At 49.5% G+C, this 14,216-nt stretch overlaps 6 protein-coding genes across 6 annotated transcripts; 3 read left to right on the top strand and 3 right to left on the bottom strand. All coding sequences in view use genetic code 12, as the record gives it.

Moving 5' to 3' along the window:
• Nucleotides 1-61: 61 nt before the first annotated feature.
• DIURU_005079 (uncharacterized protein) lies at nt 62-1,174 on the bottom strand (the record flags this gene model as incomplete). Its single annotated transcript, XM_034158021.1, has 1 exon — nt 62-1,174. One exon carries the CDS (start codon nt 1,172-1,174, stop codon nt 62-64), a length of 1,113 nt encoding a protein of 370 aa, XP_034010076.1.
• A 1,671-nt stretch (nt 1,175-2,845) lies between these two features.
• On the bottom strand, nt 2,846-4,267 carry DIURU_005078 (uncharacterized protein; the record flags this gene model as incomplete). Its single annotated transcript, XM_034158020.1, has 1 exon — nt 2,846-4,267. The coding sequence occupies one exon, from the start codon at nt 4,265-4,267 to the stop codon at nt 2,846-2,848; it is 1,422 nt and encodes a 473-aa protein (XP_034010075.1).
• Nucleotides 4,268-5,712: 1,445 nt separating this feature from the next.
• DIURU_005077 (uncharacterized protein) lies at nt 5,713-6,585 on the top strand (the record flags this gene model as incomplete). Its single annotated transcript, XM_034158019.1, has 1 exon — nt 5,713-6,585. The coding sequence occupies one exon, from the start codon at nt 5,713-5,715 to the stop codon at nt 6,583-6,585; it is 873 nt and encodes a 290-aa protein (XP_034010074.1).
• A 481-nt stretch (nt 6,586-7,066) lies between these two features.
• On the top strand, nt 7,067-8,251 carry NSA1 (ribosome biosynthesis protein; the record flags this gene model as incomplete). Its single annotated transcript, XM_034158018.1, has 1 exon — nt 7,067-8,251. One exon carries the CDS (start codon nt 7,067-7,069, stop codon nt 8,249-8,251), a length of 1,185 nt encoding a protein of 394 aa, XP_034010073.1.
• Nucleotides 8,252-8,686: 435 nt separating this feature from the next.
• DIURU_005075 (uncharacterized protein) lies at nt 8,687-9,616 on the top strand (the record flags this gene model as incomplete). Its single annotated transcript, XM_034158017.1, has 1 exon — nt 8,687-9,616. The coding sequence occupies one exon, from the start codon at nt 8,687-8,689 to the stop codon at nt 9,614-9,616; it is 930 nt and encodes a 309-aa protein (XP_034010072.1).
• Nucleotides 9,617-10,437: 821 nt separating this feature from the next.
• On the bottom strand, nt 10,438-10,908 carry DIURU_005074 (uncharacterized protein; the record flags this gene model as incomplete). Its single annotated transcript, XM_034158016.1, has 1 exon — nt 10,438-10,908. One exon carries the CDS (start codon nt 10,906-10,908, stop codon nt 10,438-10,440), a length of 471 nt encoding a protein of 156 aa, XP_034010071.1.
• Nucleotides 10,909-14,216: the final 3,308 nt, after the last annotated feature.

Genomic DNA, 14,216 nt, shown 5'->3' with positions numbered 1-14,216 from the left:
ATTTCGAACGCTAATGGCGTCCGGTTCTATTGACAAAATATACATACAATTGATGATAGATTCATCGTTGATCGGCGACATGGCGACAGGGGTCAAACGTCTTGAGGTCGGTGTAGGTCAATTGGAGTGCCTGCGTGACCACCGCTTCATACAAGTGTTGATCGGGTTCCAACCGCCAATCACCGTACTTATCCACATTGTGCTGGCGGTACCATCGCATGTATTCCACTTGCATGTTGTGTTGGCGGTCGAACTGGTAGCCGACAAGAAGCTGCGTGGCGCAGAGCAAGTTGACCAACGCGAGGGCAGCGAAGTGCTGGTCGTAGACGTAGGTGTACCAAGCAGAGGGGGCGGCGTAGAAGAAGCGGAACAAGGGGATATCGGTGCACTGGTGCAGACACTCGTACACTGCCTGGCTGAGGACGACGAGGGTGTCCAAGACGACCGGTTTCACCCGTGGTGGGGTGAGTTCGGCGTCGTCCATCACGCTGAAATACGGTTTGAAAAGTGGGAGCACCGAGTACTCCAGCATCTCTAGTTGCGGCAGCATCCCGTACTCGAGCACCGGCAGTTTCAAGCGGGTGTACGCCATCCAGTGGGTGACCTTGGTCCCTTCCAAAAGCGAGATGTAGTCGCCCTGGCGCCGCTCAAAGTCCACCATCGGCATCAGCGGCAAGTACCCCACCACCATCATCACAAACAGCGTCAGCACAAGCAATTGACCGAGATTTTCGGGAGATATAGTATTTTTCTGTAGAGCAGCCACGAGCTCCAGCGTAAGCTGGACTTGGTGGTCAAACGACGCGAACGAGAACCGGTGGAGCTGAGCTAATGCGGGGGCGGTATCGTCAAGCCGATCGCTCCACAATACCTCGGGGGCGGTATCAGCAAGCGCGAGCATCCCGGAAAAGGCGAACACACACCGCCTGATGAGCACGCTCAGCATGTGCATTTGCGGCATCACCTGTTTCCACAACACCAACTGGCGCAGGTCCTGCGACTGGTTGTAGCGTTCCCCCCACTGGTTGTAGTGTTGTAATAGCCGCAATTCAAACCCGGACATCCCCATCACCGTGTGGGGCAAATTGAGCTTGGTGGCCAGGGGGCTGACGAGGCACTGGACGGTGGGCGAGTTAGCCGGTTTACCCCCTGACTCATCGTGTTCGGGCTTCATTGTCGGTGCTAGCACAAACGTGATGGCATTGGCGTCGTCGTCCGGGTAGTGGCACCGCCGCTGGGTGGCGACACAATACTCACACTGGGGGCGCTCCAAATTGCACTGACGGTTAATATACAAACACACACTGTCCAAGGAGGACTGGTGTACTTACCTTGATGCGGAGCCGCTTACAGCTGGCACACGAGCGGACGCGAGGACGTCCCATGGCTGTCAGCGGCGTTGATAGGGTTTCCGTTGGTGGGAAGTGTCAGGCGGCGGTGTGAGGCTGAAGCAGGGAGGGGGACGGAAGCCGGAGCAGGGGCGTCGTTTCATCCGCGCTTCCGAAAGACAATTAATCCGGCACTGATGAGCTTTGTGGCCACGGGCGTGGGTTGTTTACCGGGGCAGAGATAGCTATTTACCGGTAGATCCACGCACGCGTTTAGGCCCCCGGTGGCGGGAGGGGGCGGGCTGATGGCTCTGGCACGTAATGGGTCCGTTTCCAGGGGAATACGACGTTCGGCAACGTCGCTTGGGGAAGGCACATGTAGACGGCGGGAGGGGGGCTTTTTTGCTTGATCGACTCGCAGCGCCCGCTGTTTAGAGAACAATAGAAATGCCGCACACCATGTGTATGGAAACAACATGGCCAAATGCCCAGGAAATTTAAAATAATATACCATAGAGAACAGAGTAGCAAGTCAGAGAATGAAGGAGATGCCTTGTTCTTTTGAGATGGTCGACAAGAGCACCCAGTTTCGTTTAGTTCGGGCCACCCCTTAGTTAAACTTGGGTGGCAGCGTGCATGAGGCATACACCGCCATATGATTGCTGGGAGACACGAGATAGACGATACCCGACCCCGCCAAGATAAACGGGGGTTAGTCGAATGATATTGGCAGCGAAGAGAAAGGGAAAGTGTAGTATGTTTGTTGTTGTTTAGCTGTACTAACGCCGTGCTATTTCGTTTGGTAGCAGTGACTGTTGTCATGTGCCGAGCGATAAGCGGGTGTCTCTTATGTGGGCTGTAGGTGCTGGCGCATGTGAGCGTATCCGATGCCTCGACAATTAGCGTCGCCACATCCGCATACGTTGATGGCCTTCGGGCATGCTCAGTGATGCCTATACAATAACTGGATAATGCCTGTAGGGCCTTTAAAACGTCCATTATCATAAGTTGGCATTGCTAGGATTTGTCTATATGGTTTCGTAATGCTGGTTAGACTCGTGATTTTTAGGCTTGCGGGGTGGAGACAAGCCTCGTTCATCAGGGAGTCTAATTCCATTGGAGGGAATACGCGATCGCCACGGGAATACGCGATCGCCACGGGAATACGCGATCGCCACTGGTGATCTCGATCTTAGACACAAAACTTAATCTCGCCATCGAGGGTAAAGCGCAACACCAAGACCGTTTGATTTGTGAGTGTTTGGCTACCTGATATTGAGTGAGTTTTAAAGAGTTTTGTCCGTCGTTTTTGTACGACGCCATTTTCACATGCACAGCGTAGGCAACCCCCAAAGTTGAAGGGACGACGACCACAAGGAAATTACTGGGAAAACTAGTGATAATCCAAACATTCAAAGCTTTGCCAATATCGGAAACTATCGAAAAATCGGCTTGGACTACCTTCTGTTCGAATCATCTTACTTCATTACTTAGTCGTATTACTATCATTGTATCAATCAAACTTTTTCCACGGCCACTGCCTTGTGACGACCCAACCAGTGGGCGACGGCAGTGCACCCGGCGCCAAAGACCAACACCAACCCGTTCATCAACCCGGCCAGCCCCAAGTACTTGAGGCGCTCAAACATGTCGGGGAGGTAGAACGGCGCTAAGAACGACCACGTCAGCCGCACAAAGTTGAGGAAAAGCGCCACGTCCAGCGCGTGGGTGGGGTTGGCGTCGATGGCAAACGACGTGAGCACGGTGGCGACGATGTTGTTGCCGGCGGCGGCGATGCCGTCCCCCACTAAGGGACGCACATTCCACGTAGACCCGGCCTGGTCCAAAAACGCCCCCCACACAAAAAGGCCGACGATGCACACAATAAAGCCAATGTAGCCTTGCCAAAGCCGGTCGACAATCACCTTTTCCCCGCGCTTACGGATACAGTACTGCATCCACCAGTCACTGACCCGCCCGGCTAAGATCTCGCCGATCACCAGGCCGATGATTAACGACAAGTAGTTGAGACCCAACAGTTGCGAGTTGAGGTGGAACGCCGCCATCAGGATCGGCTTCAACACCACGAGGCACACGTTGTTGTAGGCAAACGTGATCAGGGCCGCGATCACCGCCATCAACACGTTGATGTTGGCCGCCTGCTTAAACGGAGCCCAGAACACTTTAACCGAAAACGGCGCCGGCGTTCTTAAAGTTTCCTTCATCGGCAACCACATCAAAAACTGGACGAAGTTCATAATGGCAAACACCCAGTAGATCCAGTCGGTGCCGCAGTGGTATTGGATAAACCCGCAGAAGAAGGGGCCGGCGGGGGTACCCAAGATGAACGCCATCAGCCACCACCCGTTCTTGAACGCCCGCTCCTTCAGGAAACACAAATCACGCACAAGCCCGCCACCAGCAGCCGTGCCCATCGAGATGAAGATGGCCACAAGCACTCGGGTCGCCATCTGCTGGCCGTACGTCTTAGCGAACCCAGCACCAAGGTTAAGGACAAAGCAGCAGAACGAGGGGATGACAAGAAACCATTTGCGGCCGTAGCACTGCATCACGGGCACCCAGAAAAGCGGGAAAATCCCAAAGGCAAGGATCATGGCACTCGTCAAGTACAGCTGCTCGTGGACGGTCATGCCGTAACGCTCGGCCATGTCTTCGTAGGCGGTCGAGATCCCCGCCGCCATGAACGTCGCCAGAAACCCCATGAACGCCATTTGCATGATCTGGAGGTTTTTGTACCACGTAGGCCAGTTCAACGGGTCGTCCGGGGTCGGCCGGGGCATCGGGTCCAAGTCGAGGGTGCCGTGGCGTTGCAACAAGTACTCTTCGCCCTCGGGCGTCATCAGCTTTGTCTCGGGCGAGTCTGAGTGGACGTCGCTCACCGCTATGTCGGCGGCGTGTTTGTCGTCGAAGCTTGCCATCTGTTGATTTTCTTTTTGTTTCTGTCTCTGTGTCGTTGAAACGTCAGCACCAACTGCTTTTATACAACACCAACCCCCCACCCGTTTGGAACTTGATCCCGTGCGGGGGGTGGCCAATATTTCACGGCAATCGCAACGGAGGGACCTCATACCGAAAAATGAATCGAACCTGAATAGTCTGGTGATCAATTGGTAGAATTTAACCAATGAGTATACCAATGACAAGCAATTGAATTATGACGTATAGGGAAGAGAAGGACGGCATTGTAAATGAGATCTGTGGCGTTATCTTTTACCGCTGGAGAGCGTCAAGGCGGAACAATAGCCAGTGCGAAATTTTGATCGGGGTGCGGCTGAGACGCGCTGGACAAAGAAAAAAGTGGGGTTGGCTCCGGTGAGTGGGGTAGGCGATTCCGTACATGTTCGGAGATCGTCTCCAGCAGATGTCACTTTCCGAAACGTGAAAGACGGAGTTGTCGGAGTGCACAAACGGAAAGTATAAATTAGCCGCTATCTTCGGTAGATTAAGCAAGTGCAGTGCATAGACAAGGCCTGACCACATCTGGTACCATTAGTTAATATCACAGTTTGAGCCAACGACTCATCACTAGCGAATACCGTAAAGTACCTTGAAAATATCAACCATCACTGTGCCCGTTGTGGATTTCTTTTTCTTCCTGCTAACGTAGTCAAGGAGAGGGGTGTCGAGGGGTGCTGAGGGGGTTACGCTGACAAATAGCAGTACGGAAACTGTGTCCGGAGTTGACTTACCCGCCAAGTCCGACGGAGAATGGCTGGTAGTCTCTCCACCATAAAGTTGAGAAAAGAAAAAGGAATTCAAATTCTCCAACTTTAATGAGGACAGCTCATCTGTGTTTCAAATGATCTCGTGATCAGTTTGCAGGCAACGGCATCAGGGTGTCTCACAGTCTCAGGTAATATATGCCTTACGCCTGTTTGAGCTGCATCACCATGAAGCTATACCATTTTGGTAGGGTCACGGAACGTGGACTCCATGCATGGCAAAACGTAGGTGGCAGGTTCCGCGACGTAGGCGGGGTCCATTGCTGTGAGTGAGGAAGATGGATGCGACTCAGCGCGCACTCTCGGGGGAGCGCTCCGATAGTACTAACAGTAGCGCGCACTTCATAGTAGTCAGCGATCAGCTGAAGCCACCACCAAATCATGATAATAAATGAAAGATGTATCAACTAATTTCAAATGGAGCATGAATTACAACATTTCCGATGGATTGATTGACTTCCACCATTATTCAGAGGGTTCTCTCGTAAGGGAAGGGGCGGAATTGGTTACCACCTTGCTGGTGACGGAATTTTTTCGGAACCCCACACTGCGGCGGTATCATGTTCCGATAGTAGCCATGGTATAAAGCTCACAAACGCTGCCGGATAGTCCTTCCTCCTCACCCCCCTAGCAAACCAAACATGACCACTGTCCCCTGGAAAAGACTCATCAGATTCGTCAACAACGGCAAGATCTACCTCGGCGAGCCCGTGTTGGCGTCAGAAGTCGATGTCGCTAAGGCCCACGCTCAAGGTGGCCTCAAGGCCAGAGTGATCCAGGGCCTGGTGTTCGACGGTAAGGTCACCGACGAAGAATTGGCCGTCGACGAATTGCTTGGCCCGTTGACTGCTGCCGATGTCCCCCTCATCAAGTGTGTGGGCCTCAACTACATGAAGCACATCAAGGAAGGCGGCCGCACCCCGCCCCCCTACCCGCTGATCTTCTACAAGCCCTCGACCTGTGTTGCTGACCACCTGCGTCCCGTGCCCATCCCAAAATTGGCTCAAGAAAACCAGTTGGACTACGAGGGCGAGCTCTGTGTCGTTATCGGCAAGACCGGCAAGAACATCCGCGAAGAAGATGCCCTCAGCTACGTGCTTGGCTACACTCTGGGCAACGACGTGCTGGCGAGAACCTGGCAACGCGACCCTAAGTACGCTGGTGGCGTGCCCCAATGGTGCTTCCTGAAGTCGTTCGACAAGTACGCTCCCCTCGGCCCTCAGTTGGTGTCGTCGGAAGTGATCCCCGACCCCTCTAAGCTCCACCTCCAGACCAGAGTCAACGGCGAAGTGAGACAGGACACCCCCACCGACGACTTGTTGTTCAACGTGCCCAAGATCATCTCGTTCATCTCCCAAGGGACCACCCTTGAGAAGGGGACGGTGATCATGACCGGTACCCCGCTGGGGGTGGCGATGGGGATGCCCACGCCCAAGTACTTGAACGACGGCGACGTCGTCGAGGTCGAGATCTCCGAGATCGGCACCTTGAGCAACACGATGAAGTTCGAATAGGTATCCCTTTTAGTTATGAGTATAGATTATCACGACAAATCAGTTTGAAGTGGTGTAGGTGCTGGGAACTAGTATATGGCCTCCAAAGAATAACAAATGGCTTTTATAATGTGAGGTTGTGGCATCATCTACCACAACTCAAGGAATGCATAATATCGATGGAAGTAGCCAAATTTGAGCCACTTAATCCAGCAGTATACTGCAAACTGAACACGGTATATTGGCTTTCCCTTTCCGCACTGGCGTCAAGGCATTCAAGCAAACTCAATACCATTCATACCTGAATAGTCTTTGAAATAGTATGGGCGGAAGTCGCAAGGTATGGATATCAATCGTCCTAGCCACGAAATCTATTAAATTATCTGATACCCGTGTCTTCCTCCCCAGGCCACCTGAAGTGTCTGGTTCGATTCCTCAGCGTGCCAATTGTGTCAACCTTCGCACCATCACCTCGACCGATAGTACGCGCGATGGCCATCGCATGAAGTTTCTTGTCGCCTGTCAGGACAACGGGGGGTTCAAGCAGATCGATTGTGTCGCCCGTACCGATACCTCGCGCAAGGATGCCCCGCAGCCTCGCCGCATCACCCAATTCTTCGGCGACGTCTCCAAGCGCAACCATATCCTCCAGTTCGCCGTGATCCAAGATACGTTCATCGTCGCTTTACGCCGGCAACTGCTCTGTATCTATGATCTTTTGAGCGACGAATACGAGTTGCTTCGAGAGATTCCTCTTCTACAAGCTCCCGTGTGCTTCCGCGACCTTGGCGATGCCCTTGAGGCGGTGGTGGTGGTACTCAAACACCTGGCGCTTATCGTGAGCCTTGACCCTGACCACGACCCGATTGAGGTTAAACTTACCGATAACGAGATTTCGGACTTGGCGGTGAACCCGGAAACCCCCGGGGTGTGGGCGTATGGGGGTAAGGACTTCGACATCACCGTGGCCCAGTTATGGGACTCCGACGACGATTTTACCAAGAAACTTGACAAGAAACTGTTCTCGGTCGACGTCAAATACACCGCCAAGAACTCGCCGCCCAACCACTTGGATATCAGCCCGAAAATCTGGCCCCGCCGCATACGGTTTTTGCCCGGCGACTTCAGGCTCGTCGTCGGCACCCACTACGGCGAGCTCCGAGTGTACGACTTCACAAAAGACCTCAAACCTTTGCACCACTGGAAGGTGTGCGACAAACCCATTATTACGCTTACCGTGGTTGACGATGGCGACGCCGTGATCATCACCAACGCCCAGCTGCTTGTGGCGAAGTACCTGTTGACGAAGATTGACCCCAGGGGATGGAGAGAACACCTGGCACTGGCAGGGGACATTTTCCATCCGTTGTGCCGTCTCTTAGGCAAGTATCTGGAAGGGGGTAACACCGGGGCTGTGTTTGGCGTGGCGGTGTTTGACGACGTGTTGGCCACGGGCGGGCTCGACCGGTACCTCCGCGTGTTCCGTGCCACCACCCGAAGCCTTCTTGCCAAGGTGTATGTCGGTCTCGAAGTGCTGGACGTCATTGTCCTCGACGGCGACGACAAATTGCAAGAGATCGAAGACGAGCGGTACGAGGAGAAGCAAAAGAGACAGCGGGAGAACGACGACGAGGCCGAACAGATCTGGGAGGAGTTGGAGGAGGCGAGCAAAAAGCGACGCAAGTAGGAGTAGAGGAAGGTAGCAATGTACACTAATCTTAGCACAACCATAGTTTGAAGGAGATATTTTGTTAAATAGTGTAAATGACCCATAGGCATACCCTGTGTCAGTTAGATCAAGTAGTTAGATGGTTCATTGTGTTGAAAATCGGTGGTTGACACAATATAGGCCAATTAAGAGACCATCGACTGTAATGGCTTTCAGCCTAGAAGAGGTGTCCGTTTGTCAAATTGAAGACATCAATTGTATCAAAAGACTAGTGATTTAACACTTAGTCAGAGAGCAATTTCAATAAACACTGCTGGGTTGACATTGACTGGATGTGCATTCATATCTTAAAGCGACAATGGCGTTATTGCGCTGTGCGACCCCTCGCTCGCAACGTTGATCGCACTCCATATATCGCGCGACGATATTCATTCAAAGCCCGTACACATCACCATGCTCTCCCGCCAGCTCCTCCGAGCCCCGTGGGTCGTCGGTATACGCGCCTTAAGCACCAAGCCCCGGGTCCCCATGATGCTGATGCTGCGTATGACCACCAACGCCTCCGTGGCGATGGCGTCACGCGTCGCCTGGGCGTCGATCCGCTCCAACTCCACCAAGCCAGAACCCCCGATTAAGACGCCCAAGCCGGGCAAGAAACAGGGCGACGGGCCCCGCATCCGCTACCTTTTCTACATGTTGGTGCTTTCGTGGGTGGTGCTCTACTTTGTCACCGGCAAAATGGACAAGAAGAAGCCGCAAACCCTGTTCGAATCAGAACGCGAGTTCCGCGAGTACGAAGAGAGAACCGGGCTTAAACGTCGGTCGAAGTTGGTCAACCACGAGCTCAACGACCACTACCGGTTTTACGTGATTCCTTACGTTACCGATGACGCTGTTGTCGACGAAGTTACTAAGCAGATCAAGCAGTTGGATCCGGCCAAGCAGGTGAAAGTCATTGACCCTACCGCACTTATCGCTAAGGAAAAGGAGGACGAAACCCGCCGCTACTGTTACCTCTTACAGGACCTTGATGAGAAGCACAAAAGCTACCCTAAGGGTTTGATCACCACCTTGATTAAGAACGAGGTCAGAGAATTCATGAACACCCGTCTGGGTACCTTTGACACTAATTTCGTTATCAAGAACTACCCCCAAGCTACCGACGAAGCCATCAAATTTGAAAACGACGTCAGTGACATCCAAAAGTGTCTCGTTGTCCATTACGACATCGTCAATCACTTGCCCGAGAACCCTGATTTGGCACGGCGTATCAACAACGTTGTGGGTTACTTCAACACCGTTGGTCGTACCAAAGAACTCGTGCTGAAACACAACGATCGTATGGATAAAGAGTTGAAAGAAATCATGTTGGAAGACTTGTAAAGCTCGTATATACTCGAGTCATCCAGCAAGCCATGTATATACATCAAACGTGGGCGAAAGGTCCCCCAGAATAGATATTTCGAAATTACAACAGACTAATTTGGTATCATTGTTTGACATTCTAATGGAGGCAAATGTGTGCGTGACCAGTATATCAAAATAGGCAATCAAGAATAAGCTCCAAGCCAGGCAACATCTGACTGGTTGTATTTGTGAAAAATCGACAATTTACAAATTCCTCGCCATGGAAATCACCAAAAGCGCCGTACAAGCCGTCTGTTTTTATTTCGTGGTTGATGATAGTGCCAAAGTTTAGCGTTTATGACGAATGTGCGTGGAGAAGCTAAGTCTACATCGGTAGTTTGATGTTTGTCAGAGTGAGTTGTGTGACTCTGGTAGTGCTAAATGTTGAACAAACATAGATTTCAAGTACATACCCTAACGAGCTAGCGTTGACAACAAGAGCCAGCCATAGTTAACACGACGCTCATTACGGGTTGTTACCCCACAGCCCCATCTTTTTGTTATTTGAGTGTTAACCAGCAATTCTTCAGCTGCGAAAGCCCAGTTCATTAAAAGGTCATAGAGATTCCGAAATGCGTTTTGCTGTTCCACAGTAGGCGAATTCGACCACGGTTGTTGAGAAACCATGTAAAAGCTCAACGAAAGAATGCTGACGACAATACTTTCGTCCGCTGTATCACGCCGCATCATCTCTTGAAGGCGCTCCAAGTTCAGACGAACCACATGGAGCACGCCTTCGTTCACCCCATTCTGGTCAAAAACTTGGGCCAAGTTTTCATGAATAGTAGTGGTGTAGTTCAGCATTTATTTTCGGCCTCAATACTGGCTTGGGCTCTGGCTGCGTGTTCTTCATCAGCTTCGGCATCACTTTCTGAGGGGGGATAAAGTTGATCAAGCAACATAGCTTGATATTTTGCTTCGGACTCGGCGCTAGCATCCTTTTGGGCTTGAGCCTCTTCTGGAGTCATAACTGGAGCAGTTCGAATTCTAGCCTTATAATCTCCAGGTCGAGGCCAAGTAGGTACAAGGTCTGAAGGTCCAGGTTGAGACCAAATTGGAAGCTCAGTAGGTCTCGGGCTAGACCCAGAACGTCTCCGTGGAGTCCCATAAGGCGTCGGAGACCCAGATGGTTCTGGGGAAGACCCATGAGGCGTCGAAGACCCAGAAGGCCCTGGGGGATATCCATAAGGTGTCGGTTGAGGTGTAAAGGGCTCAGTTTGAGCGTGAGGTCGAGTTCGTCTTCTCTTCTTCCGATTACGTTTGGCCATATTTAATCAAAAAATCATGGCACATCAAGCATTCTTATAGTAGCTGGAATGAGCTCAGAATAGCCCCCTAGATCTCTCGAGATCGCCACCACCTAGAAGACTGAAGTAGGAATTAAATGATAAACTCAAATTCGTTAGTTACCACTACCCAATAAACCCTAAAATTGAGTAAACGTCAAGCCTGCCTGTCAAAATATTGCGAAACTTTACCTTTCATCCTCATTGAACATCACTAAATTTCGGTTAGCAATATGTGCTTTATCAGCTCATCGGCCCATAGCAACTCAGGTCAGACAATTAGCTCCACTTACTTCCATATAATCTCGCACCGACTTCCATATTTCACGACGACGCACAAGCAAAAGGGTGAGAACTCAAAAGTCGCCACCACTGCATACTTATGTCCCTAGAGTTGTAGAACTCTTTAAACTTTTTAACCTTCTTATTGCACTAGTCCTGTCTGAATTAAGTTGAACATTGCCTTCCGGTGGCTTGTATCCAGTCAATAGAAAAACACAATCTTACTTAGTGCCTGCTCGATGTCATCCGACTGACAGGAAATTGACAGTCCTCATGCACAAACGGATTACCATGTATACAAGCGGAATGCGTGTACACAAGACATTCACCTTACAGGTTATCACATGTGCTAAATCGATTAACATAAAAAGGACTAGTTAGCTTACTAAAAAATTAACTTGATCAAAGTCTTGAGTTTTCACCGAAAGAGCGGGTCACTCTTATGGATCGAGTTCAACAACAGTCTATGTGTTTGTGGGTTATCTTTTCTCGTTCACTGTAATCTTTGAGTCTTGAATTATATCTTTGTAGTTGAACTCGATTCTCAAGAGCCGCACGCTCTTGAGGTGTAAACACAAGTTGAATACTCATATGTAGAACAGACTTTGATCAAGTTAATTTATTAGTAGACTAGCTGGTCCTACTTATGTTAATGAGTTTATCACACGTTATTTAGCATGTGCCAACTTGTAAAGTGTTTGTCATGTCCTATTTGGACGAATAGGCATCCTGTTTGGTCGAATAAACAAAAAAATACACTGAATTAGGATTCATTATTCAACAATCTTGATTACTCCATCAAGTTTAAGTAAGCTTTCTGTTGTGGCATCATTATCTCGCCACGTGATTTGTCGCAGCCAAATCACCATTTCGGTCTCATGACTGCAGATTCGATGTTCCGCTGCTCGGACTGCATGTTGTGTCCTCTGTCCATTGCCATGGAAGCAGACGGAAAAGTTTTAACATATAGATATTGTTGGTGGACCACTGATGTGACCCACCAGTTGTTTAGGTAATCACATCCATTTCGGTGCGCCGTCTAGTCAAGTGAGAGGCTAGACTGCACGAGAGCGCGATGACTCATACGAGCGTCGCGCGGTTTAGAGAAATACACATCTTTTTACTACATTCAATCAACTCGACACTTTAACTAGCTTTCTCTTTACCCCTATTTCAGGAAGCTTGGTTATAGTCGACCGCATTGTGTAGATAAGATAACAATGACTGACTCAGTTAACAACAACACGTCTCAATTGGAGACAGGTCAGGGACCGAAATCCCAACATGGTGCGAATTTTGTGGATTCAGTGATGCTGGTTATCAAGGTGAAGAAGACGATGATCTTTTAACTGATCGTTCCTCGATCTGCAACGTCGTTTACAAACACGGGCTTATCACTTGGAGATCTACTAGATCCCCATGGGTTTGTGACAGCATCGCTAAGGCTGAAATGACAGCGATGTACAAATTGCTCACTGATTTGGCATTCTTGAACAAAGTCTTCCACTTTCTAAAAAATGGCGCTGACCTCGAAGTTTTTGTACCTACAAACGATCTTGCGCTCACCGACAGTCGTACTGTAGTTAAGCAAGTGAGAACTATGAAGCTTGACAGCAAACAAGTAAGACACTGGGAAAACAAATTTCATTACTGCCTCGAAAGATACAAAAACGGCAACGTGAATATTATCCACGTACCGACTCAAAATAACCCCAGTGATATTGGAACGAAACCGCTTGGCGAAGAGACCTATGTCGGCCACGCGGGACGCATGTTTGATTTTAGTTTAGTGGACACACGTCCCCTGGACAACTTTCTTGAAGATTATCCTGAATACAATCTTCAAAAAGAAACAGGTGATGTTGGTGGACCACTGATGTGACCCACCAGTTGTTTAGGTAATCACATCCATTTCGGTGCGCCGTCTAGTCAAGTGAGAGGCTAGACTGCACGAGAGCGCGATGACTCATACGAGCGTCGCGCGGTTTAGAGAAATACACATCTTTTTACTACATTCAATCAACTCGACACTTTAACTAGCTTTCTCTTTACCCCTATTTCAGGAAGCTTGGTTATAGTCGACCGCATTGTGTAGATAAGATAACAATGACTGACTCAGTTAACAACAACACGTCTCAATTGGAGACAGGTCAGGGACCGAAATCCCAACAGATATTCATATCTTTTATTACACACTTGTTTCCCCCAAGCGCTAGCTTACCAACCCCTATCAACTGTATTACACCTACAGCATGACTCCCAAGTCCTCTGACTGCAAGTAGGAGAACCAATTCGATAACCTCTCGGGTTATTCTGAGGATTCTGGCAATGCCGGTTCTCATCACTTTCAATGACCTCCCTTAATCTAGCGTACTAGTACGAAACAGTCCTACATATAAAATACCGCTCCACTCGTCGAAAATTATCTCAATTTGTTTTTCAAAATAATTTTCTAAGCTATGCACAGGCGTGGACGTCAGTTCCGAGGATATCAACATTATCTGGGAGTGCTGCGTAGCTCTTACGTATATAGTTCACCAGAGGTAGCGAGTTTGTGCCCTGAGAGTGACTAACACATTGCTGATAGCACCATTGAAATATTTTAAACTGTCTTTTTTGTCTGACTAGTCTCCTGGAAACCAACACGATCACTGACACCATCACCTGCCTGCACACAAAGATCAGTACTGCATGTAGTTTGTTAAATGTAAGGTGGGTCATGTTACTGAAGGTCAGGGGCACTTTGGGAGAATTTAAATAACATCACAATGCTTTGCATGGCTCAATCAGAGCTTGCGAAAACAAATAAAATTTTCTTGAATTTTTTGGTGAAAAACTTAAAAGTTGAATATAAAATCAGGAACATCTGATAGAATCAAACTATTTGCACCATTAAATGTTTTGTAACCAGAAGTATATTCTATGTAATTTTGAATGGGCTCACTTTGAAATTGGTTTGTCTAGGTCAAATATTGTGAGATTTCACGCCACAAGAAAACTTTTTTTTT

The sequence above is a fragment of the Diutina rugosa genome, assembly GCF_008704595.1.
Source record: "Diutina rugosa strain CBS 613 chromosome Unknown scaffold38_size132560, whole genome shotgun sequence".
Lineage (NCBI taxonomy): Eukaryota > Fungi > Ascomycota > Pichiomycetes > Serinales > Debaryomycetaceae > Diutina > Diutina rugosa.
The sequence above is the reverse complement of the archived record's forward strand: the minus strand, read 5'-3'. Positions and strand labels throughout refer to the sequence as shown.